The sequence below is a fragment of the Apium graveolens genome, chromosome 5, assembly GCF_009905375.1.
Source record: "Apium graveolens cultivar Ventura chromosome 5, ASM990537v1, whole genome shotgun sequence".
Lineage (NCBI taxonomy): Eukaryota > Viridiplantae > Streptophyta > Magnoliopsida > Apiales > Apiaceae > Apium > Apium graveolens.
This window is the reverse complement of record NC_133651.1, coordinates 309,109,361-309,135,565: the sequence shown is the minus strand read 5'-3', so window position 1 is coordinate 309,135,565 and position 26,205 is coordinate 309,109,361. Positions and strand designations below refer to the sequence as shown.

The window sequence follows — 26,205 nt, the reverse complement described above, 5'->3', positions numbered from 1 at the left end:
CAGAATAGACAAAGGAAGTACGCGGGCCCCGCCCGGAAGGATTTGAAATTTGAAATTGGGGAAGCTGTGTTGCTAAAAGTATCACCATGTAAGGGTTTAACCTGATTCGCTAAGAAAGGGAAGTTAGCGCCAAGATATATTGGACCTTTTGAAATATTGAATCAAGTTGGGACAGTTGCTTATGAGTTAGCCTTACCGCCACAATATCAGCACGTGCATAATGTATTTCATGTTTCATTATTGAAGAAGTATAATCCAGACGCCAATCATGTGATAGAAATTGAACCAGTGGAGATTCAGGTTGATTTATCGTATGAAGAACAACCTGTATAGATACTGGATCGACAAGAGAGAATTCTTAGAAATAAAGCAGTAATTTTGGTAAAAGTATTGTGGAGGAATCCTAAAGTCGAAGAAGAAATGTGGGAATTAGAATCTGAAATGCGAAATCGATATCCTCAATTATTCTTCTAGATTCTGAAGACAGAATCCTATAAGGGGGAGGGGATGTGACAACCGGTAAATATTGGAGTTATTTTTATAAATGTGATATATATATTCCTAAATATTCAATGTTATAAGGCCGATTATGCAAATTCGTTATATATAGTGTATAATTTTGTCGTATGGCATTGCGAGTGTTGCTAGAATATTTTAAGCGTGTAAATTTCGTACGCGAGTAAGATTTTTACTACGCGATTAGTAAATAATAAAGATTTCTCGCAAGTTAGTAATATTTGATTAGTTGCGATTAGGCGATAAATTTTTATTTTAGTATTGTGGAATATAATCAATTTACTTGCAATTATTTGTGTAATTTATAATGTGTTAAGTATAATTTTCATGATTTATTTGTTAGTATAATAATATGTGAAAATATTATTTTAATATAAAAATTTTGTTCGAAATTTTTGAAAACAATTTTATTAAATTTCTAAAATCTCATTGTATTTACGATATCTATTTGGTGATTTATGAATTTGTATTTTAATAACTAAAACACATTCTTTTTAATTATACTTTTAATAGTTATTGAATTACAAGCATACCCTTACATGCATATTCCACTCAAATAGAGATCAAGGGCAGGACTGTGCTTTCACTCCCCACTAACTCCATTTGATCAAGCAAAAGACCAATAAAACCTTGCATGCAAAAGCTAGCTATTAGTGGATGAAGGCTAAAATGGTAAGTTTAATCTCTACTACCATTTTGGTAAGATAAAAACAAGTTAAACACTCCACTCACCTCATTTTTTTTCTTCACCAACACCTCACTCCACCCTCTCTTCTCTCCTTCCCTCTCTCTCGGCCGCGCCTTCACCCCCCTCCCCTCTCGTTTTTTTTTCTTTTTCATTTCTTCATCTTCTTGCATCTTTCAACTCCTCTAAGCAAAGAACAAATTCACTTGGTTCTATATCATCATTTAAGGTGAGTTTTCTTAGTTGCATGTAGTTAAAGCCCAGGGATTAACTTTGATTCTTGTGAATCTAGAGTTGAACCAATTGTGGCTTATAAAACTTGATCAAGAGATGGTCTTGATGAAGTGTTTTGCTTATACTTTCAAGCCATGATCTTGGCCTCAAGCATTCGGCAATAACTCCTAAGGAGCCGAATGAATCTTGTGGTTTGTATGTTAGTTTTATTTATTTTCCAAAAATAAAGAAGCTTTGCATGTGACTTTTAAAGAACCTATGATCTTTTAAAATTTATGTTTACAAAGTTTCTATCCTTGCATGCTATAATTTTTACACTAAAAGTTGAAGTTAATGCTTGCATGTCGTAGTATAAGTGATATTTCGAACAAATGTGTTATGCGATTTGACTTTGAGTTTTTGTGCAATGCATGCCGAGGTTTTTGCTCTAAAATGCTAGTATGTTATATGCATTATTGAGTTATGATTAAATCTTATAGCCATCAAGTTTATACCTTGTATTTTTTGTTCAGAATTTTTCTTAAAATTTAGTATATATAAAAACCTGCCTTGTTATGCTCTTTATGTTTGCCTTGGTAATCGATTTATATGGCTAGGTTTATACTCTTATTGCCCATAAAATGATATTCAGTAGGGTTGTGCATGTTATAGATTAGGTTTGTTGGGTTGCATGTTGGTTTTGGTGTTGGAATGGGAGTTAAGGTGGAAGGAGGTACAGTAGGCACTAAGTAGCAGATTTTTCACCCTAAGTATAGGCTGTTTTAAGTGAGTTTTGGAGAGGCCTTGCTAGGCCCAAGTTTACTGGAGTTAGAAATTGAGTTATACATGAGTCCAGTAGCTTTGGTTCAACAAGAAACTTGCATTTAGGTAGGTGCACACCCCTATAACCGAGAGCAACTCAGAATAGGGCAGGGCTGGGTAAACTTAAACTTTGGTCGATTATAACCATGCCTTAGGCTAGGCATTCACGGGGATTTGGATTAAATAAGTATAACGCATCCCTGGGAAGCTTAAAAAACCTTTAGAATTAAAAATTTATTGATAAAATTGAGTTTTATGTAAGTAAAAACAGAGTAGTTTGAATTCTAGTGGGGGCTGGGCAGAGTCAACTTTGGGCAGAAGCCTAGAGTGGCCTAGGTGAGGCCTTGGCCTGAAACCAAGTCTGAGAGTTAGGTTTAGGTCTTAATAATCCATGGGAAGTGGTTTTGTTAGAAGACCCTTTGTACAATTTGATATTTTTGCCATAGAGCACAGGTCGTGCAAACTGTAGCTCGCAAGGGACTTCGGTGAGAGTTTTGACCTTTGTAAACCTTTAGGAGTAAGGCCCATGAGTTTTACCAACTTTAGAAGTTAGTTTAGAGTCTTACCACCCTCTGGTAAGTGATTTGAAGTGAAGGCCTAAGGGGGAAACACCCCATTTCCACCGAGAAACCCGAGAGCACCCTTTCGAGTGGCATTCGGCAACTTTAGTGGTGTATGTTGTGTTTGGGTCTTAGAAGTAAAGGGTCTGAGAGTTGCATAGCACCTTTTGGTTCAAGTTAAGGTTAGAATAGATAGAGTGAAGCATTAGTGATAGTTCTTATGTATTATTTGCTTACGTGCTTAGAGATTTGGGTGATAATAGCTAAGTATCATATGTCATGCCATTACGTGATTTAGTGACTATGTGGATTACTTCAATTATATGCGATTAAGTCATGTGTAATCATAAGTTTGTGTAATCGTAATTATAATAGGGGTAAAGGTTAGTCTAGAAGCTTATAGGCTTATAAGTCGTTAAAGGGTGAATAGTAATGAGATTAATATAATGTGTAGGTTCTGAAGCGAAGGGGAAGACTTGTGCCGTCAAGATCGAATAATCTTAGAACTATTTGAAGGAAAACTACTACTTTCTTATGCTTATAATTGATGGCAAGTTACTTACCTCTTTATTCTTATAATCATTGCACATACATACATTTCCCATGAATGCTTAGTTATAACAACCCCATGACCATAATTATTTCAAATACTTCCGTTAATCACTCTTAACTTGATTTGAACTTTACCTTCAAATGTTCTTCCCTTGAATCTAATTCAATTAAGTTGATACCCAATCTTTCCCTGGCATCCATGTTATAAATAAATAAAAATAAAATAAATGTTTTCCTATCTTCGTGGATTGGACTCAGACGCAAGTCCTTTTCACGTTATTGATAGGCTCACATATAGCCTAGGGATCCCATTATATTTGAGAACCCAGCGTGGTTCAGGGTTACTTTACGGTTGATCATCGGCTGTAATCCGTAGTGTCCTAAACTGATTTTGATGATTTGATATTTATAACATGATTTCCCGATGCCATGACCATATGCCATATTTCGATTATTATGTTCCTACCATACTTTTATACTATAACATGTTGCCCGATATCATGATTCCAAATACCATGTTTCGATTGCTATACTTTTGCCATGTCTTCATATTATAACTTCATGTTTCTTATTGTCATTCTTACCAGTATCCATAACACCTTGATTTATGAACTCTTGATTTTGAGATAATGTCTTGCATAGTAGAATGATTAGTACTTGTTGAGCGTTGTAGCTCATTTTCTTGTGTTTAACCCTGTTCTACAGCTAGCAATCATGGTTCGTACCAAGTAGACCGCCCGTAAGTCAACCGGTAGGCAGGGTGAAGATCATTTGAGGGCGCAGGTAGAATATATATAGTTTAGGCAGAATCCGCCAGTATATAATCATGGTATTAGTTCGAAGGGTTGTTCCAAACTCTGAACTTGTAATGATCTGGGGATTGTTATTATTTTAGTTGGTTTGTATTAGATCATTATCGTCCTTCGGACTTATAAGTTTGTAATAATTACGGTTTTCTTTATTTTAGTATGTGTTTGTTGCAATTGGGGTGTGACAAATATTGACAAGTCAAAATGAAGATATGAAGATTGGAGATATCGACAAGTCAATTTTCTCATTAGAGATCTCAGATATATCGACAAGTCAAAATGCTTATATAGATCTTAAAGATATCGACAAGTCATTTCTATATGTAGAAATGTGGAGACCTCGACAAGCCAAGTTCACTTATATAGAACTCAGAGCCCTCGACAAGTCAAAGACACTTATAGAGAACTTAGAGATCTCGATAAGCCATTATATTTATTAAGATGTCAGTTGTCTATAGATCAAACTAGAGATCTCGACATGAACCTCAAGTACAGAATGCAGACAAGTTAAATAATCAAGATTATCAATCAACAAAAGATCTAATCACTTAGATTGAAAAGTCTACAAAAGCATCTTGAAGAGTGCAAGATCAAAGGCCAAGATTAACTGACAAAGGAAAGTCATAGACCTACACGATTTGCAAAGATACACTAAGCCGAAAATGGAAAGCTTTTGAGATAACTTAAATTTGGGTTTAGTACATCTTATTGCATGATGTGTAAACTTGTGTTTACTAATCTATAAAGTAAACATTGGTCATTTGCTTTTAAAAAAGGATCAAACATATCTAGTTTTTCTTGTACTCTCTCAAGGAAAACATGAGTTCTTTACTTACAAAGAACCCAGGATTTGTAGAAAGACACTAGCTTTATTTTAATACAAAATTAAGTGAGTTTTGAAATATTATGTGTACTATTTTATTTCAGCTAACATAATATTACTACATTTTTAATCTGCTTTGTTAACCAAGTAACAAACACTCAAAAAGCCTTAAAAATATCCAAAACACATTCACCCCCCCCCCCTTTGTGTTGTATTCATTACCTAACAAGTGGTATTAGAGAAAAATCTGAAAGCAAGTAGATTAAAGATATTGGAAGAATGAATACAGAAGATTAGCAGTATCAAGAAACCAGCCTTTGACAGAGCCAACATACATTATGGAAAAAGAAGATGTTTCTGTTTATAAAGATGACCAACCCATTGTATGTTCGGATTCTCAAGAATAGCCCTTTCACTTCCATGGAAAGAGTTGAGGAATCTACAGATGGAGACTTGGTCATCCCAGCTCATTATACTCCTAAGGATCCCTCAAAGTACACTGAACCTATAAAGCAGAAAGTCTCTCCGGATAGTGGCTTGCAAATAATTTTGATAGAGTCACTTGACAATGTAATGTACAATAACATTATCAATTGTGACATGGCCAAACAGATCTGGAGAAAATAGAAATTCTATATGAGGGAACAGAGGAAGTTAGTTTAAATCAAAGGAGGATTTGGTATCTCAGTATGAGGTTTTTATAGCTAAACCAAAGGAGAGTATAAGTGATGTGTTTTTGAAAGGTTCAATATGCTGATAAATGACTTGCAGCTTCATGACAAGTACTATAAAGCTGAGGAGGTTAACTTGAAATTTTTGTTCACCCTTCCAGACCATCTAGAACAGAAAATCTCAGCTATAAGAGAAGGGAGAGACTTGAGCAGAATGATATTGGAGGTTTTAAATGGTATTTTAAAAACCTATAAACTGGAAATGATTCAAAGAAAATCGTTAAGAGGTCGTCAAGGGCACATTGTTGATGGTTCAAGTGCACTAGTTGTTAATGATTGTAATTCATCTGATGATGAACAAGAAATCCTGACTCCAGCTGTCTCAAGTGTTGAGGAAAAGAACAAGGAGCCACAGAAGCAAGTTATTCTGGAACTTAAAGAAGATGAGTTATATATCTTGGATGAACTGGATGAGTTGGATCAATCCATGCCTTACCTGGAAAGAAAATTCTCTAATATTATAGTGAAGAAGCCAAAATTCTTCAAAAATAAAGGACAGACATTCAACAAAGACAGCAGCTGGAAAGGAAAATCTATGTACAACTCTGGTGGCAAAAGTGGATAAAAGACTGGATCTGTTGATAGATCAAAAAATAGATGTTTCAGTTGTGATAAATTGGGCCACTTTGCCACAGAATGCAGGAAGCCTAAGAAGGTAAAAAAGGATAAGGCCTATCTTGAATTGGAGGCGAAGTATGAGGCTCTTCTAAGAAAGCAACAGGGTAAAGCTTATATTGTAGAAGGAAAGAGTTGGGATGATTCAGATAATGATGATGATGAAGAAGTAGAAAACTATGCACTCATGGTCTTGGAGCAAGGAGAGTCATCCTCATCAAAAACATAGGTACCAACTCTTACCACTCTTGATTTAAATGAAAGTCAATATAAGGAGACTATTGAAAAGATGAGCACAAAAATGTTCCACATACACACAAGCATGGTGGAAGCTACTGAGGAAGTGAGTGGGCTGTCAAAAGTCAATGAGAAGCTTGAGATTGATAAATTGCAGCTTGTTGAGCTTGAAACTGTCAAGCAAGAAAATGAATATCTAAAGAACAAGCTAAAGTATGCTACTGAGATAGAAGCTATGTTGAGGGAAAAGATAGAAAAGAATGACGTGAAACTGAAATCATTCAGAAATGCATCTAAGTTAGTTGGTCAGTACCATGTGAAGAACAAGCCATGTATTAACATAGCTATTGGTTTGGATTATGATGCATTGAACAGCAACAGGAAAGTTGAAGGTGACAAGGGAAAAGCAACTGTAAGTGAAGATGTCCCAGCTCTGCTGAGAAAGGTTGGTTAAACTCTATTCAAAGCATATGAAGTAAATTTCAGTTAAGAGGAGTTGATCATAGAGCAAGAAATTGCTGATGAGGACAATGAAAAGAAATGTACAGAAATAACTCCACCTTCTAAAACTGAGAAGAAGCCTATGGTTGATCAAACTCCTAAGAAGCCAATCAAGGAGGTTAAGACTGAGAATGCAAGAAAGAAGAATAAAAATAGAAATGAGAAGATTAGGATATACATGAGCAATAACTTTGCATTTGTTGCGGATGCCTCTAGAAAATAGTGTCAGAAATGTGGCTCTACAAATCATCTAACTCGCCTTTATAAAAAGGTTGTTAGTGAGCCAAGATTGGGAATATACAAATATAATGAAGCAAAGACTGAAGATCCATATTCCTTCTGTGATAAGTTTGATGGCATTCCTTTCAACATGAAAGTAATGACAAGTTACCATAAGCTGAGAGTAGACCTCAAAAAAATTAATATTAGGTTTGCAGCTAAAAAGGAACATGTAAATCAATCAATGAACACCATTATTTCTGAAATAACTCATTCTAACTCTGCAAATTTTATTAACAAGAAGAAAGTACCCAACACTGCTTGGGTAGCTAAACACACTTAATGCCCATTGTGTGCAAGGCAAAATGAAGAAAGTCATATGGATCATAGACAGTGGATGCTCAAGATATGTAATAGGTGATAAGGTCCTGCTATCACAGTTTAAGGAGATGGTTGGCCCATTAGTGACTTTTGGAGACAACGGCAAAGGTTTCACAATAGGATATGGCAAGTTAATCTCTGGAAATGTTGTCATTGAAGATGTAGCACTGGTTGTTGGTTTGGAAATGAATCTCCTAAGTGTCAGTCAATTCACAGATAGAGGATTCAATGTTGCATTTGATAAAGGAGAATGCTTAATCATCAGCTATCACGGTTTGAGGAGATGGTTGGCCCATTAGTGACTTTTTTGGAGACAACGGCAAAGGTTTCACAATGGGATATGGCAAGTTAATTTCTAAAAATGTTGTCATTGAAGATGTAGCACTGGTTGCTGGTTTGGAAATGAATCTCCTAAGTGTCAGTCAATTCACAGATAGAGGATTCAATGCAGCATTTGACAAAGGAGAATGCTTAATCATCAGCAAAAAGATTACTGAAGTTGTTTTGAAAGGAGTAAGAAAGGGAAGCTTGTTTGTTACAGATTTACACTCAGCAAATAGGGAAGAAATTTGTTGTTTTTAGACCAAGGCATCTGTAGAGCAAAGCAATATGTGGTATAAAAAGCTCTCTCACCTGAATTACAAGGCAATCAATACCCTAGTTAAAAATGAGTTAGTAAGAGACATGCCAAATCTAGAGTTTGCTCAAAGTGAGGTCTGTGAGGCTTGTTAAAAAGGAAAAATGAAGAAATCAAGTCAGAAAAGTAAAACTATGAATTTCATAAGTGTACCTTTGCAACTTATTCACATGGACCTATTTGGACCAGTTAATGTCCTATCAATTTCAAGAAAGAAATATGTACTTGTGATGGTGGATGACTACTCAAGGTACATATGCGTAGAATTTATGCATTCTAAGGATGAGACTCCACACATCATAATTGAACACATCAAGAAGATTGAAAAGCAGGCTAAAGACTAGGAATGTGTGAAAAGATTGAGAAGTGACAATGGCACGGAATTCAGAAATGCAACCTTAACTGATTTCTGTAAAGACAAAGGCATTGTTCAAGAATTCTCAGCTGCTAGAACACCTCAGCAAAATGGGGTAGTTAAGAGAAAGAACAGAACACTAGTAGTGGCTACTAGAATAATGTTGCAAGATTCCAAATTGCCAACAAGTTTTTGGGAAGAAGCTGTCAACGCTACATGCTACACTCAAAACAGGTATCTCATTAACAAGAACCTTGGCAAATCACCCTACTCAATATTATCAAAAAGAAATCCTACTGTAAAGCATCTTCATGTGTTTGGAAGCAAGTGCTATGTTCTAAAGGACAACTCTGAATATGTGGGAAAATTTGACTCTAAGGTCTTTGAAGCAATTTTTCTAAGATATTCATTGGAGAGAACTACATACAAAGTCTATGTAATTGAATCGAAGAAAATTATGGAAAGCACAGATATAACTTTTGATGATGACAAGTGTCCAAGCTTGGAATGTCTTGATGACAATGAAGTTAAAACCCTGAAATTTGAAAATCTCAACATTGATAGTCATTCTGAGGATGAAGCTGAAGTCAACACAAATCACAGAATGAATGAAAAGTCAACTGATCAAGTGAATCATGAGAATAGAATCTCATCTCAAATACCTAAATTTGATAGCACAAACTCAGGGGGAGAAAGAGGAGAAAGTTTTACAAGTCAAGCCAATGATGAAGAAAATACAGAAAATTCAAGTCAACAAACTCACACCAGGAAATGGGATAGGAGTCACACAAGAGAAGCAATTATTAGTGATCCTAATGCTCGAGTAAGGACTAGAAGTGTAACTGAAAATGAATGTCTTCATGCATGTTTCTTTCACAAATTGAGCCTAAGAAAACTGAGGAAGCTCTACTTGATCCCAATTGGATATCTATTATACAAGAGGAGCTAAATTAGTTTAAAAGAAACAAAGTTCGAGAGTTGGTTCCTACACCAAAGAACAGAAGTGTAATTGGAACAAAGTGGGTGTTCAGGAATAAAATGGATGAAAATGGGATTATCACTAGAAACAAAACAAGGTTGGTTGTAAAAGGCTACTCACAGGAGGAAGTAATTGACTATGATGAAACTTTTACTCCAGTTGCAAGACTTAAGGATCTTTCTTGCATTTGTTGTACACTCAAATTTTAAGGTGTATCAAATGGATGTAAAAAGTGCATTCCTGAATGGTGAGTTGGAAGAAGAAGTTTATTTGCAACAGCCACCTGGCTTTGAAGATCCAGAATTTCTAAACTTTGTGTACAGGCTACTCAAGGCTCTATATGGACTAAAGCAAGCACCTAGAGCATGGTATGGCACACTGTCGGAATTTTTTCTTAAACATAGATTCACTAGAGGTACAATTGACAAGACTCTCTTTTACAAGCAGTATGATGAAGATATGATCCTAGTTTAGATCTATGTGGATGATATCATTTTTAGCTCTACTAATGAAAAGATATGTCAAAGATTCTCAAAACACATGTAGAGTGAATATGAAATCAGCATGATGGGAGAATTAAGTTACTTTCTTGGACTTCAAGTCAGTCAAAGAAGTGATGGAATCTTCATCATCCAAACTAAGTATGTTAAGAAAATTATTGAAGAAGTTTGGTATGGTTGATTGTTCACCTGCATCAACACTTATGTCTACAACTACAAAGTTGGATGAAGATAAAATGAAAAAAAGTGTAGACATTTCAGGTTATAGAGGGATGCTTGGATCTTTGTTGTATTTGACGGGTAGTAGACCAGACGTTATGTTTGCAACATATCTGTGTGCAAGATTTCAAGCCAATCCAAAGGAATCACATTTGATGGTTGTGAAGAGAATTTTCAGATACTTAAAGGGAACTCCAAACTTGGGATTATGGTATCCTAAGGGAACAGGTTTTGAAGCTATTGGATACACAGATTCAGATTTTCATGGATGCAGGGTTGACATAAAGAGCACTGGTGGAAGCTGTCAGTTTCTTGGACAAAGACTTGTATCCTGGTATAGAAAGAAATAATAATTTGTGTCAACTTCCACAGCTGAGGCTGAATACATAGCTTCTGGAAGTTGGTGTGCTCAAGTGCTTTGGATTAGAAATCAGCTAATGGATTATGGCCTTGTGTTACAAAAAAATTCCAATTAAGTGTGACAATACTAGTGCTATATCTATTGTGGCTAATTCAGTTAATCATTCTAGATCAAAGCATATTGATGTAAGGTACCATTTTATTAGAGAACATGTTGCAAATGGTACCATTGAGCTCATTTTTGTTCCAACATAAAAATAGTTAGCTGACATTTTTATTAAACCTTTGGATGAAGCAACTTTCACTAGACTTGTAAGTGAAATTGGAATGCTAAATTCTTCATCCTAAAGGCAAGAACTCGGCTAATGTTTTGCAGCAGATTGATTTCTAATAAATCAAAATTATTTTATTCAATTGGGAATTAACTGGAATATGAGTTATAAATATTTCATAAATCTCTGCATATTTATTTTTCAAAATTCAAAACTTAGCTTAGAATATTTCAAATTCTAAGAAAATTGTCTAAATGTTAATTCACATTTTTAATATGTGAAATTAGCACAAGGCATAATCAAAAAGAACAAAAGTATATAGAGAACTGAGTTCTCGATAAGTCTAATTGACTTCTCGACAAGCCATGTTAAAACTTCTCGAGTGAGTTCTCGATATGTCATTTTTCTGACTTCTCGAAGGACTTCTCGACAAGCTTTATTATGACTTAGCGATAAGTCATTGTAGAGTTCTATATAAGTGTTAACTCATAGAGTTCTCTATAAGTATATTTTAGACTTATTTACAACTTAGAATTGAAATAATTTCACTTAATAAACTATTTTAGTAATATACTTTTGATAAAATCATTCTGATTTTATTTTGATTTATTCAAATAAAATTGGAAACAATTCAATCCATTTAGGACAAACTGGGTATTTATTTGACATCTTGATAAGTCATTTTCTAGTTCTCGATAAGAGTCAGGAAAATGACATATCGATATGTATATATTCCTTCAATATGACTTCTTGATAAGAAAATCCCAAACGTTTATTTTGAGTTCTCGATAAGTCATTACCTTTTACTATAAATACCCAGACATCTCGACATACACATCCTTACGCCTTCGAGATCTCTAAATGACCTAATTATTCCAATTCTCAACCGCTCTCTCTCGTTTCAAACTCTTTCTCTCTAATTTTTCTTACCCACTCAAATTCAAACACTTACAATGGCATCAAACACAGTTATACCTTTTATCCCAAAGGAAGGAACCAATTATCTTGCATTTACAGATGCAAATCAGGCTCCTAATTCTTTCAAGAGTTTTGTGAAGTTTCTTTCTGAAACATACTTTACAGGAGCTCTAACTGCAAATCCAGTGTTGTACTTGGATGTTCTCAGGGATTTTTGGAACACAGCTGTGGTGAGGACTGTGGTGCATGAAAAACAGACTATATCTATTGTGGCTAACTGCTCCATTAGAGGCCAACAAGTGGAATTGTCTGAGGATGATGTCCATGTCGCTTTGGGCATCCTTACTGACAATTTGGTGGAAGTTCCAACACAAGATGAGCTAGATGAGTTCATGGACTTCATCAACTACAGTGAAAGAATCAACTTGGCTAGCGTGAACAAGAAGAACCTAAGGAGGGGATGGTCTTTCTTGTTTGATTCAATTGTGAGGGCATTCACCTGTAGAAAGACAGGATATGACAACATTTCAAGTGTTGTTCAGAAGCTGGTGTTCTCTATAGCTCACAACAGACACCTGATAATGGAGGAGTTAAGGACCAGGCTAACAATGCCTTTGACTTCAAGAGCTAAGGAAATTTTTCTTCCTAAATTTATAATGCCTGCTTTAAATCATAAAGTGCATGACATTCATCTGCTTAATGGTATAGATAGAACTAAAATAGGCAATTGTAAACAAGTGTCTAAAATATTATTTGGTTCACTCATTACAAAGAACAAGGTACCTGTAGGTCTTAAAATCACTCCATTTATGATGGAGAGATTCAAGACTTACATACCCAATGCCGGACATGAGGTCTACAGTAACAACCAGTTCAGTAATGGCTCATGTACCTGTGGAAGAACAAACACAAGAACACCAACAGGGGCCTTCCCAAACCTTTCTTCTTTACCAGTAGAAACTAGGAAACCAACTACTTCATCCTCTCAAAAGGGTGAAGTGAGTAAAAAGAAGAGAAATCAGGCACCTATCACTGTAATAAATAAGAGTGGTGAGGATCAAACAAAACCAGAGTCAACCTTGGTCAAGAAACCAAAGAAGGCAAAACATACTGAGCTGACCACTCAAGCTACCTCTGCATCCTCCCAAGAGGATGTAGTTGAAAAGAGGGATTAAAACAGACTCTAGGGGCATCCTCTCAACAGGGTGTCTCTATTGAAAAGAGCACTCTCCCTAGTACACTATGTAAAAAGTCTGCACCAACACTTGAACAAATTCAAGTGTATGAAAGAATAAATAAGGATGGCACACACAAATAGAGCACATCTTTTGAAGCTCCCTCATCTATTCAGGGGGAGCTGCCAACACTCAATTCTGAAATTCAAAATATAATCTCTCAAATTTCTTCTTTATTCAATCAAATACTTGAATCTGATTCTCAAATATTGCCAACATCATGTGACATTATTCAAGAGACTGTGCTCACCACCCAGGACCCAAATTTAGTTAGTGAGAGGCTACATGTTGGGATAGACCTTGATGACACTAACATAAACATAGGGGTTTCATCAGTTTTTACTGAAGACCCTCTTGTAGTTTTAAATGCACCTTCATGTCCAAATTTTCAACTTTCACAGGTTGTAAGGTTTGAGGGAAGTACTCCTGAGGGGGGGCTATCTAAATCCTCCCCAATTCAATTGGAGGTTCCTCTTGAAGGAACAACTCCCCTCAAAACCCTACCTGAAATTGCTCCCATAATGGAAGCTAGGAGTTCAATTTCCAATGATCCTACTATTGGGGAGGCAAGTTTAGCACATTCAACTGCAAGCTTGTTAGGAAATGAATAATACACAGAGGGGGGTGAATGTGTTTTACTATTTATAAGCTTTTCTTGAGCTTTTTATGGTTGAATAAAGTAAATTAAATTCTGTAGTGAAATGTGTTACTTTTGAAATTAAACAAGCAATAGTAAAAAAATACAGATCTTTTGAAACTCACTTAATTTTATATTAAAATTAAGAATGTTTTGCTACAAAGTTTCTAGGCTCTTTGTGGATAAAAAGATTAACTTCTTCTCGATAGAGTTACAAGATTTTTAATCTGAAATTGTTACTTCTAAACAAAGGACCAGTGTTAACTTTATAACTCAGTTAACTTCTGGTTTACACAGTGCATAATAAGACATACCTTTTACTTTAGTAAACTGTCACTTATCATTTCCATTTTAGGAAAAGTATATCTTCCATTTCTGGCTTAGCATATCTTTGCATACTGTGTTAACTTTGATCTTCCTTTATCAGTTAATCTTCACCATTGATCTTGCACACTCTTCAAGCTGCTTTTTGTAGACTTGTCAATCCAGCTGGTTGGATTGTTTGTTGATTGTTAATCTTGGATATTGAACTGATCTGCAATTTTGTTCTTTGAGATTTTACCTCGAGATCTCCAGTTTGGTCTATAGAGAACTTGACATCTCGATAAGTATATTGGCTTATCGAGATCTCCAGTACTCTATAGTTAATTTGACTTGTAGAGGTCTCACAGTTCTCTATAAGAGAATTTGGCTTGTTGAGATCTCTAGTCTTCATATCTTCACTTTGACTTATCGATATCTCTGAGTTCTCTAGTGACTTATTGACTTGTCGATAACTCAGAGTTCTCTAGTCAAATTTAACTTGTCCATAGCTCAGAGTTCTCTAGTGAATTTTGACTTATTGATAACTCTGAGTTCTTTAATGGAATTTGACTTATCGATAACTCAGAGTTCTCTAAAGAATGTTGACTTGTTGATAACTCTGAGTTCTCTAGTGAAGAGATGACTTTTCAATATCTCCAATTTTCATGTCTTCAATTTGACTTGTCGATATCTCTGGTATCTCTAGTAGCTTTCCTGAGTTTTCTATAAGTCATTCTAGAGTCCTCGAATGACTTTCTCTATAACACTAAATTTGTGACTTGTAGAGATCCTGACTTAGAATATTTTTCCTAAAACAGATTTATTCAACTCCAAGCTTCTTCATAATTCTTCTGAGGCATGATCTTCTTGATCTTCTTCCAAATATAATTCTTAGGCTTGACAGTGTTTATAGAAAAAGACTCCAGTCTGCTCCTTTGACATTTTTACCGAATTTAAATGTTACAAGTACAAAATAAAAATTAAGATAACAATTCAACTTTCCTAGGATTGTCAAATTGACTTAGTCTTGTTAAAGTACAGGCATGTCTTGCACAACAATCTTCCCCAATTTGTAAGAAGATTGCTTAACACAAATTCATGCATGTTAACAAGACTAACCCCAAGTTATGATGTAAAATGAAATAAATACACAAAGCTTGACATAATTACAACTTTTATACATTAAGAGATTTACAAAATTTAATGGTTACAAATATCAGGTAAAGACAGTTTTTGTGTCTGCTTCTTCTCTAAGTAGATCCTTCAACTGATCAAGAATTTCAAGTTCTTCTATAATATGTGTTCCACTTAGAGCTTCTACAAGTTTTTGTCTTGCTTCCTTTGGATACCACTGTCTAGCAAATCAATCCTAAATCTCGAAAATCTACCATCTTTGATGCTTAGAAATTTCCCATCTTTAGAGATTCTGCTCATCCCTTTGGCTTTGAGCTCTTCAAATCTTTTTATGAACATCTCTATTTCTTCATCATACTTCCTCCTCCTTTCTTCAGATTCAGCCTTATTTCTTTTTCTTGTTTCATCCCTTGTAATCAACCATTCAGCTAGAACTGATCTTCATGCCCTTGTAGCAGTATCCTTGTCCTTTAGCAAACTTATCATTCTCTTAATTTCTGTGGGAGAAAGTGAATCTAGCAAATCACATCCAAGGAAGGTGAAGGACCCATCTTCATAGTAAATTCTGACTTCCCTTAGAGACACAACCCAGACTCTAACTATTTCTTCAGCTAGCTGTTGGAAATAATCTTCATCTGAGATGCACCAATTTAGAGGTAGAAAGTCATTTTTCTTAAAGCAGTTCCAGATGGCCCTTTCAGTGACTTCAACCTTTTTGTTAGACTTGGCCTTCTTAGTTTTTCTCCCAACAGTCTTGAAATGAGTTTTATGTGATGGTTTGATGGAAGGTAGGACTGAGATTTTCTTCAGAGATGCCTGGCTTGAGGTGATTGTGATTTTTAGGAAAGAGTTGGTAGTTTATTTGTAAAGAAATTTGGGTTTTGAGGTTTTAAAAGGTTTGATGTTTGAGATGGTTGATTTTGAAGATTGAGCTAAGGGTTGAGCTAGTTGTGTTTGGATTTTTAGGGTTTGTTGTGGTTCTGAGTCATCATGTCTTCTTTTACTTCTTCTCTCACTTGCTTTCTTCTTCTCTTCATTCTTCTTATCATCCTCCTTCTTCTTTTCTCCATCCTTGCTTCCTGATGGTTTAGTGGATTGACTTAGATTTCAGCTAGAAGGATTTTGATCATCTTTCTTCTGCTCATCATCATCCAAATTATCCTTGTTGATTTAAATTTTGGGCAAGTTTGCTTCATCATTATTCAAGTATCTTCTCAACAGCTTTATCATCTCTACATCATCATTATTCTTATTCTTCTTTGATTTCAAGTCAGTTTCCAGAATCATGATAAGCTTCTTGTTGGTCATGACACATTTTTTGGGGATTTGAAAATGTTTGAAATGTTTGGTGTTTGGACAGATGTATGTTATACCCTTGCTTGGCTGAGGGTATGCTCAGGAAAAGCAGCCACTTGTGCATTCTTTAATTCAGTTAGCACCATGGTGTATTCATGAGTTATAACTCTGACTTTGCTGATCATAATGTCCAACTCAGATGCCCTCCTTGAGATAAGATAATTGAGGGGCACCTGCATACATCTATCTATCCCTGAGTCATTGATATTGACCACAATTCTCTTTTGTAGAAAATTTTCTTGATTTACCATGACCACCCTTAAGAAGTTTATTGCCTTTCCAAGACCTTTTTATATGTGAAGTGATTATCATTGAGAGAAGCTTTTAGGGCCTTAAGCAATTCATCAAATTCTCTGCTTAGACTTGGTCCTTCAACAGCCTTAATAAGTCTCTCCATGTCAAGATCTACTTCTTGATTTAAGTTCTTTTTAACACCTTGGATATGTTAAGTAGATGATCTGGATTGTCCTAGCCTAGCCTCTATCTCCCCCTTAGTCTTGTTGGCAGGCATGAGAAGAGGAGTAGGAATTTCAGGCCTTATCTGTTCTGGAAGTGATGGTAGAGGGATGTGAGCTTCCCCATGATGGCTCCCAAAGCAACTGAGTTTTGCATTTGGAGATGCTTGTGAGAATCCACCAGGGTCTAAATGTATATCTTTTGGCTCTTGACTAGAGAAGTCAAGGCTTGAACTTGTGCAGTGGGAGAAGCATTGGAGTCTTGCAATGCTGAGACTTGAGTTTGAAGAGATTGGATTTGCAGATTTGTGGAAGTGGAGCCAGGCTGATAAGAGCTAGTAGATGTGCCAAAGGTTTCCTCTATAACATGTTTGATGCCTTCCATAAGCAAAGCTGAAGGCTTATATCTGCTCTGGTGAAGTTCGTCCAGCTTGACCTTAGTGTCATTGGAATGAGTGATTTGTTGCTGGACAACTGCATGGAGAGAGATAAAGGATTGTTTGAGATTTTTGACTTCCTTCTCAATTGTAGTAAGATCCATCCTTGACATCTGATCAGCAAAATGCTTGAACTTGGAGGTGATCAGTACTTGAGATGGAATGATTTCATCCATTTTATCCTTCACCAGCTTCCTGATTTTATCCTCATGACCAGTCATCTTGACTTTAAGAGCTTTACCAAAAAGATGAAAAGCCATGAGCTGAGCTTTGTAGACATCAGTTACTACATCATAGACCTCCTGTGGAGTCAAGACTTTGGCATTGCTCCCAAGAATAGTAACATACTCATCCCTGAATCTTGCCAAGACTTGATCCATCTCCAACACAAAATCCTGAGATAGCCATGCATCCACATTTCCATCCTGTCCTTCAATATTCATAATCTTTTCCTTCTATTTTTCAACATCTTCATTGTAATTGAGCATGATGGCTTGATAGTCTTGATTGCTCATATCATAAGTTAGTAGATGTTGTGAGATATTTGTTAGTCCAGAAATCTGTTCTACTAGAAGATCAGTAGATGTAGGTTGAGAACCAGATTCTTGCAGCCATTGTGATAGGATGTGTGGTTGTTGAGGTTGTGAAGTTGAGGGTTCAGAAACACCTGTTACTGAAGTCACAGTTTTACTCAAAAAATTCTCTGTGGTTATGACTAGTTGTTATTCCACACTAGTTGTGGGAACCTCCAATTGAATTGGAGGGGATTTGACTGGGTTACTGCCATGTGCACCAATCTCAAACCCTTGTATTTCTTGCACCATACTGTCACCTGAATGTGCTATACTTACCTCCCCTATGACAGGATCACTGGAAATTGTACTCCAAGCATCAACTGCCAAAGCAAATTCTGCTAGGGTTTTAAGGGGAGTTGCTCCTACATGAGGAACCTCCAATTGAATTGGAGAGGATTTAGATAGCTCCCCCTCAGGAGTACTACACTCAAACCTTGCAGTCTGTGAAGACTAATTTGCACATGAAGGTGCATTTAGAGTTTCCATGGGGTCTTCAGTAAAAATTGATGAATTCCTTATGGTTTTGATGGTGTCATCAAGGTCTACCCCAGCTAGTAGCCTCTCACCATCTGAATAAAGTGTCTAGGTTGTGAGCAAGGTTTCTTGAACCAAGTCACTTGAGTTAGCTTGCACTGGAGAATTGAATTCAAGTGTTGTTGGTAGAGAAGAAATTTGAGATATGAAAGATTGTTGCTCAGATGTGAGTGTTGGTAGCTCCCCCTGAATGGATGAGGGAGCTTCAAAAGATGTGCCCTCACAGTGTGTATCATCCTTATTTCTCCTACCATACACTTGAATTGCTTCATGTGCAAACTATGCAGACTCTTTACATGGTACATTGGGGTGAATGTTCTTTTCAATAGATACACCACATTGAGAGGATGCATCTAGAGTTTGTTTAGTTCCCATTTTTACAACTACATCATGTTAGGAGGATACAGAGGTGGCTTGAGTGATCAGCTCAGATTTCTTACTCCTTTTGGATCTCTTAACTAAAGGTGACTCAGCTTCTGCTTGATCCTCACCACTCTCAGTTATAACTGCTAAAGTTACCCCCTTTCTCTTCTTTTTACTCACCTCATCCTTTTGAGAAGATGGGGTGGTTGGTTGCCTAGCTTCTACAGGTTTTGAAGGAACAGGCTCAACATGGGTAGGTTCCTGTGGGTGTGCCTATGTTTGTGTTTCCACAGGCTCAGTATTGCACTAGGTTGACTTGCACTAGATCTCATGTCTAGCATAGAATAAGGGTAAGTCTTAAATCTTTCAATCATGAAAGGTGTTAACTTAAGACTTACTGGAACCTTATTCTTAGTAACAAGTGATTCAAATAAAATTTTGGATACTTGCTTACAGTTGCCAATTAGTGTCATGTTTATACCTTCTAGCATACGTATGTCATTAACTTTATAATTTAAAGCTGACATAATAAATCTAGGCAGAAAAATCTCCTTACCTCTTGACTCCAATGGCATTGTGAGTCTGGTGCTCAACTCCTCCAGTATGTAGTTTCCTACATTTATCTGTTTATTGAAGGCCATTGAGTAGACCAGCTTCTGGATAACACTTGATATTTTGTCAAACCCTGACTTCCTGCAGGTGAATGCCCTTATTACAGAGTCAAACAGGAATGACCATTCTCTCCTTAGATATTTCTTGTTCATGCTGGCCAGATTAATCCTCTCAAAATAATTGATGAAGTCCATGAATTCATGCAACTCATCCTGAGTTAGAGTCTCCACTAGTTTGTCAATAGGAATGCCCAAAGCTTTATTGACATCATCCTCAAGAAGCTCCACCTGTTGTCCCATAATTGTGCAGTTTATCACTATAGTTGCAGCTTGATTCTCATGCACAATTGTCCTTGTTGTTGCTGTGTTCCAGAAATCCCCTAACACATCCAAATACAACACAGGATTAGCAATAAGAGCACCTACAAAGTAGGTCTCGGAAATGAACTTGACAAAGCATTGAAAGGCTTCAGGTGCTTGGTTTCCATCCAGAAATGCAAGAAAGTTGGTCTCCTTGGGGATGAAGGGTACAATATTGTTAGTTGTCATTGATATGATTATGAAAGCTAGGTCACTTGAGATCACGAAAGTTGTAAGTATGTATATGTATCGAAATGTCTGGGTATTTATAGTAAAAGCAAATGACTTGTCGAGAACTCAAAAATAGACGTTTAGAATTAGTCTATCAAGAAGTCATTTTAAGAAATGAAAAACATATCGAGAAGTCATTTTAAATTACTCTTATAGAGAACTAAATATTGACTTATCGAGATGTCAAATAAATACCCAGTTTGTCTATAAATGGACTGAGTTACTTCCAACTTTTATTTGAATAAATTCAAAATAAAATTAGAATAAATTTTCCAAAAGTATTTTATCAAAATAATTTATTAAATTAAATTATTTTAGTTCTGAGTTATTGATAAGTCTAAAAAATATACTTGTAAAAAACTCTTTGAATTAACTCTACAAGGACTTATCGATAACTCATATTTAAGCCTATCGAGAAGTCACCCGAGAAGTCAGTAAATTGACTTATCGAGAACTCACTCGAGAAGTCTTAAAATGACTTGTCGAGAAGTCAATTAGACTTATCGAGAACTCAGTTCTCTATATACCTTTGGATTACTATAATTCTGCCTTGTGTTAATTTTACATATTAAAGATGTAAATTAACAACTGAGCAGTTTACTTAGAATATGAAAAATTCCAAGTTAAATTTTGAATTTTGAAAAATAAATATGTCGAGATTTCTGAAATATTTATAATTCATATTTCAGTTAATTTCCAATTAAATCAAATAAAGGTTGATTTATTAGAAATTGATCTGCTGCAAAACATTAGTTGAGTTCTTGCCTTAGGATGAAGAATTAAGCATTCAAATTTCACCTACAAGTCTAGTGAAAGTTGCTTCATCCAAAGGTTTAGTAAAAATGTCAGCCAATTGTTTTTCTGTTGGAACAAAAATGAGCTCAATGGTACTATTTGTATCATGTTCTCTAATAAAATGGTACCTTTCATCAATGTGCTTTGTTCGAGAATGATTGACTGGATTAGCCACTATGGATATAGCACTAGTATTGTCACACATGATAGGAATTTTGTGTAACACTAGGCCATAATCCATTAGCTGATTTCTAATCCAAAGAACTTGAACACAACAATTTCCTGCAGCTATGTATTTAGCCTCTGCTGTAGAAGTTGATACAGATTGTTGTTTCTTGTTATACCAGGATACAAGTCTTTGTCCAATAAATTGACAGCTTCCACTAGTACTCTTTTTGTCAACCCTGCATCTAGCAAAATCACCATCTGTGTAACCAATAGCTTCAAAACCATTTCCCTTAGGATACAACAATCCCAAGTTTGGAGTTCCCTTCAAGTATCTGAAAATTCTCTTTACAGGAATTAAATGTGATTCTTTTGGATTAGTTTGAAATCTTGCAAATAGACATGTAGCAAACATGATGCTGGTCTATTTGCAGTTACGTAATGCAACGATCCAATCATCCCTCTATAGCTTGAGATATCTACACTCTTGCCTTTTTTATCTTCATTCAGCTTTGTTGCAGTAGACATAGGTGAAGATGCAGGTGAACAATCAACCATACCAAACTTTTTCAATAAATCCTTGACATATTTAGTTTGGCTGATGAAGATCCCATCACTTCTTTGACTGACTTGAAGTCCAAGAAAGTAACTCAGTTCCCCCATAATACTCATTTCATTTTCACTTTGCATAAGCTTGGATAATCTTTGGCAAAGCTTCTCATTTTTGGAACCAAAGATGATATCAGCCACGTAGATCTGAACTAGGATCATATCATCACCATATTTCTTGTATAGATAGAGTCTTTTCTATAGTACCTCTAGTAAAACCATGTTTAAGTAGGAATTCTGATAATGTATCATACCAAGCTCTAGGTTCCTGCTTTAGTCCAATAGAGCCTTGAGTAATTTGTACACAAAATTTGGAAATTCTGGATCTTCAAAGCCAGGTGGCTGTTGCACATAAACCTCTTCTTATAGCTCACCATTTAGGAAGGCACTTTTGACATCCATTTGATACACTTTAAAATTTGAATATGCAGCAAATGCTAGAAAAATCCTTATTCCTTCAAGTCATGCTACTTGAGCAAAAGTTTCATCATAATCAATTCCTTCTTCTTCTGAGTAGCCTTTTGCAACCAACCTTGCTTTGTTTCTGGTAACTACACCATTTTCATCCATCTTGTTCCTGAACACCCATTTTGTTCCAATTATACTTATATTCTTTGGTGCAGGAACCAGTTCACAAACTTTGTTTCTTTCAAACTGATTCCGCTATTCCTGCATGGTAGATATCCAATCAGGATCCAGTAGAGCTTCATCAATTTTCTTAGGCTCTACTTGAGACAGAAAACATGCATGTAGGAACTCATTAGCAGTTGCATTTCTAGTCCTTACACCATAGTAAGATCGCCAATAATTGCTTCTCTAGTTTGACTTTTATCCCACTTTCTTGTATAAGTTTGTTGACTTGTGCCTTCATCATCTTCTTCATTATTAGTATGACTGTTAGATCCTTCTTCTCTTTCTCCCCCTGAGTTTGTGCTATCAAATTCAGGTGTTTGAGATGCCCAAGCAGGTGTAGTGTAAATAGATATAGATATTGTTTGAATAAAAGAAACTTAGTTTAAAACTGGTGTAGATAACTTTTTGTAATAAAGAAGGCTTGTAAGACTTTTTATTTGGGTTGTTTGTAATAAAGTTAGTAAGTTGTTCTTGTTTTCATACCTGAACCTTAAATGATCCTGGGTAGTGGTAGAAAAGGGGTTGTTATATACATATTATTATTATTGTACAGGTTTAATAAGGTAGTTAGTGGTGAGTAATACCCCAGATCTATGCCCCGAATTTGGAGGGTGTTACACAGTGTTTACTTTATAGATTAATAAACACAGGTTTACACAGCATGCAATAGAATGTACTAAACCCTACTTTAAGTTATATAAAGTTTATATTTCTAGCTTAGTGTATCTTTGTAAATCATGCATGTCTGTGACTTTTTTTATCAATTAATCTTGTTCTTTGATCTTGTACTCTTGAAGCTGCTTTTGTAGACTTTTCAAATCGAGATCTCCAGTTTGAACTATAGAGAACTGATATCTCGATAAGTATAATGGCTTATTGAGATCTCTTAGTTCTCTATAAGTGTTTTGACTTGTCGAGTTCTCTGAGTTCTCTATAAGTGAACTTGACTTGTCGATGTCTCCAAATTTCTGCATGTAGAAAAAATTTGTCGATATCTCTGAGATCTCTATAAGCATTTTGACTTGTCGATATCTCTAAGATCTCTAATGAGAATTTGCCTTGTCGGTATCTCTAATCTTCATGTCTTCATTTGACTTGTCGATATCTCTGAGTTCTCTAATACAGAAATGACTTGTCGATATCTCCAATCTCCATGTCTTCGTTTGGCTTATCGATATCTCTGAGACTTCTCTATAAGCTATTTTGGACTTCTCGATAAGTCATTTTGGAGTTCTCGAATTATTTCTCTATATGACTTGATCTGTGACTTGTAGATATCTTGACTTAAATATTTTTCCCAAAACATATTTATTCAACTACAAGCTTCTTCATAATTTCTCTGAGGCATGATCTTCTTGATCTTCTTCCAGAGTTTATTCTTAGGCTTTGGACTGTTAACAGAAAAATACTCCAGTCTAATCTTTGACATTTTTACAGACTCAAGTAATATAATACAAAATACAAATTTAGATTATCATACAACTATTTCTTACGGCTATCAATTTGACTTAGACTTGTTATAGTACAGGCATATTTTGTATAACATTACTCATCGAAGTAAACATGTTTAACAGGAGGACAACTTTTTAAATTTCTTAATTTATTATATTTATTTTAATTAGTACTCATAATTTTAGAATGAGCAAGTGTAATTAAAAAGTTGGCCTTAAGAAACTTCTGTATAGTATTAGATGGAAACCAAACTCCCAGTGTGACTCAGAATTTGTGCAGCACCATTGTTCAAACCAGAAATTAGTTTAAATTTCAAGCCACCAGTCCTGGTACTATATATCCAGTATCCTTTATAAGATTTCACAAATATTTCTCCCTCCTTCCATATGCCTATATCATTATCATTATAAGTACATGCAATTGCATAAATACAAATATCATTGTAAGCAGTTGCTAGTGTCTGAGTGAGTCTAATATTAAACACTCTGCTCCATTCCTTCTTCCTATAGTCCATCATCCATATATCAATGTCTTCATCACTCATTGAGATATCAGCTACGGCTAAGTCACTACTCATATCAAATAATCTAAAATGACCATTGCACTCAATTAGTCTGAATTCCTCAATATTTTTCGACCAAATCCCAGGATGCGGAAGCAGCTGGAAATTCTCTTTACAAACATCGAACAAGACTATTGTTTGGTCCACAGGCAATTCCCCGTAGTATTGTCGAAGAGGGCTTAACAGCCAATGTAAAAATCCATGCACGAAAACAGGCTTTCCGTATATGGGATATTGAGGAAAACTAGAAATCTTTCTCCATGAGTCTGTGCCCAAATTGTGCACTACTGTACCTATGCATTTACCTGTATTCTGCAGAGTACAAACCATTTTGAAGGTATTCGTTGAACTATCAAAACCTAATCCGTAGGCATTTACTGGCGATTCCTCTGGATGCTTTGATATGGACCTCGAGGTGTATTTCACTGGAGCAAGAAAATCATCCTTTGGCGGAAAGTAGATTGGGGGCAGAGCTCTGAACTGATTTCTAAGCGGATTTGACACGAGGATTTTCTCGTCTGAGTAGTATTCTGCAAAGTAAAGCATACCATGGCAAGAACCAAAGGTACAATAACCATTAACATTTAACTCTGCCATCGGAATTTTTCCTGCATGAATCATCCTATCATCTTCATTGGCATATGCCGCATACATACTTACGCTATTTATCAAATTGGTAAACTTTGGGAGAATCACAGGTCTTTGTAGCTCCAGACTTCTGCAATGAATCTGCATGTGGCAGAGAAAAGGATCATCTATGATTTTCAGCCACGATTTTGAAACGCATCTCAGTTTGAAGAGGGGTTTAGGAGGTATTCTAGAGAAGATGTTGAACATTATGCACAGAGGAATATCATCCATAGTTAATTCCTGTTAAGAAACAGTTCAAGTGTTCCAAAGCAAGAAAAAATCAAACACTAATGTTACATCTATATATCAATCAATGAAAGAGCATTATCAAAATTAGGAGGCACCAATTAGTCCTGAATTTCTAGCCAGCCAAAATACAAAATTTCTATTACTCTATTTTTAGGTATGATGTCCACTTGATCATAGGTAAGCCAGCCAAAATACAAAATTTCTTCCACAATTTTTTCGAAACTTCAGATTTCTTTAGACCAATTAAACATAATAAGATATATAAGCTTAATCTCTGGCAGATATCACTTAATTTTCACCCTTCAACTTTGATTAATTAGAGTACACGTCCATTTGAGATAATACTTTATACACCACAATATCGCCCTATACCGTTCCTATTTTTTTACCGGTTACAATCACATACTCTGATGTAGCTTTTTCTCGTTTCTATCTCTATTATAATAAAACCTATATTCCCGGAACAGAATTTTTCCTGTACTCCTTTATTTTATTCTATCATTATAGCTCCTTGGGGGATTAAGCAGTAGCCACAACATTCTACACGAGAACAATTGGACTCAGCATACATAGTCATAGTCAAACAATGCAACAGCAAATGATTAACCAATCCTACAAATATGTGGAGATAGCACTGCAGGTAAGACAGAACAAAGAGCATTGAAATACAGACTATGCTCCAGTTTAATCTCTACGTAAAGCCTCTAATAAGATAACGTATTTGCAACCCATACATACTGCATTGGACGACACTAGCTATGAGCGAGGAAGATACTGATAAATTAGATATAAGGAACAAAGGAAACACATAAAAGTAACTATGATATCGTAGACTCTAATGCCTTTTATCTACTGTCCATATAGTGCCTTCAAACCGAGTTATAACCTATATATCTTAAATTTAAGAGGAAAACTATATATCAATCAATTTCCTCAGGGATACTTCTTCAAACTAAAGCATAAACCTATATGTTT

The 26,205-nt window shown here is 35.6% G+C and overlaps 1 protein-coding gene across 1 annotated transcript; it reads right to left on the bottom strand.

Moving 5' to 3' along the window:
• Positions 1–24,024: 24,024 nt before the first annotated feature.
• LOC141661221 (F-box/kelch-repeat protein At3g06240-like) lies at positions 24,025–25,005 on the bottom strand. The gene has a single exon (XM_074468207.1). The coding sequence runs from the start codon at positions 25,003–25,005 to the stop codon at positions 24,025–24,027; it is 981 nt and encodes a 326-aa protein (XP_074324308.1).
• Between the last annotated feature and the right edge of the window lie 1,200 nt (positions 25,006–26,205).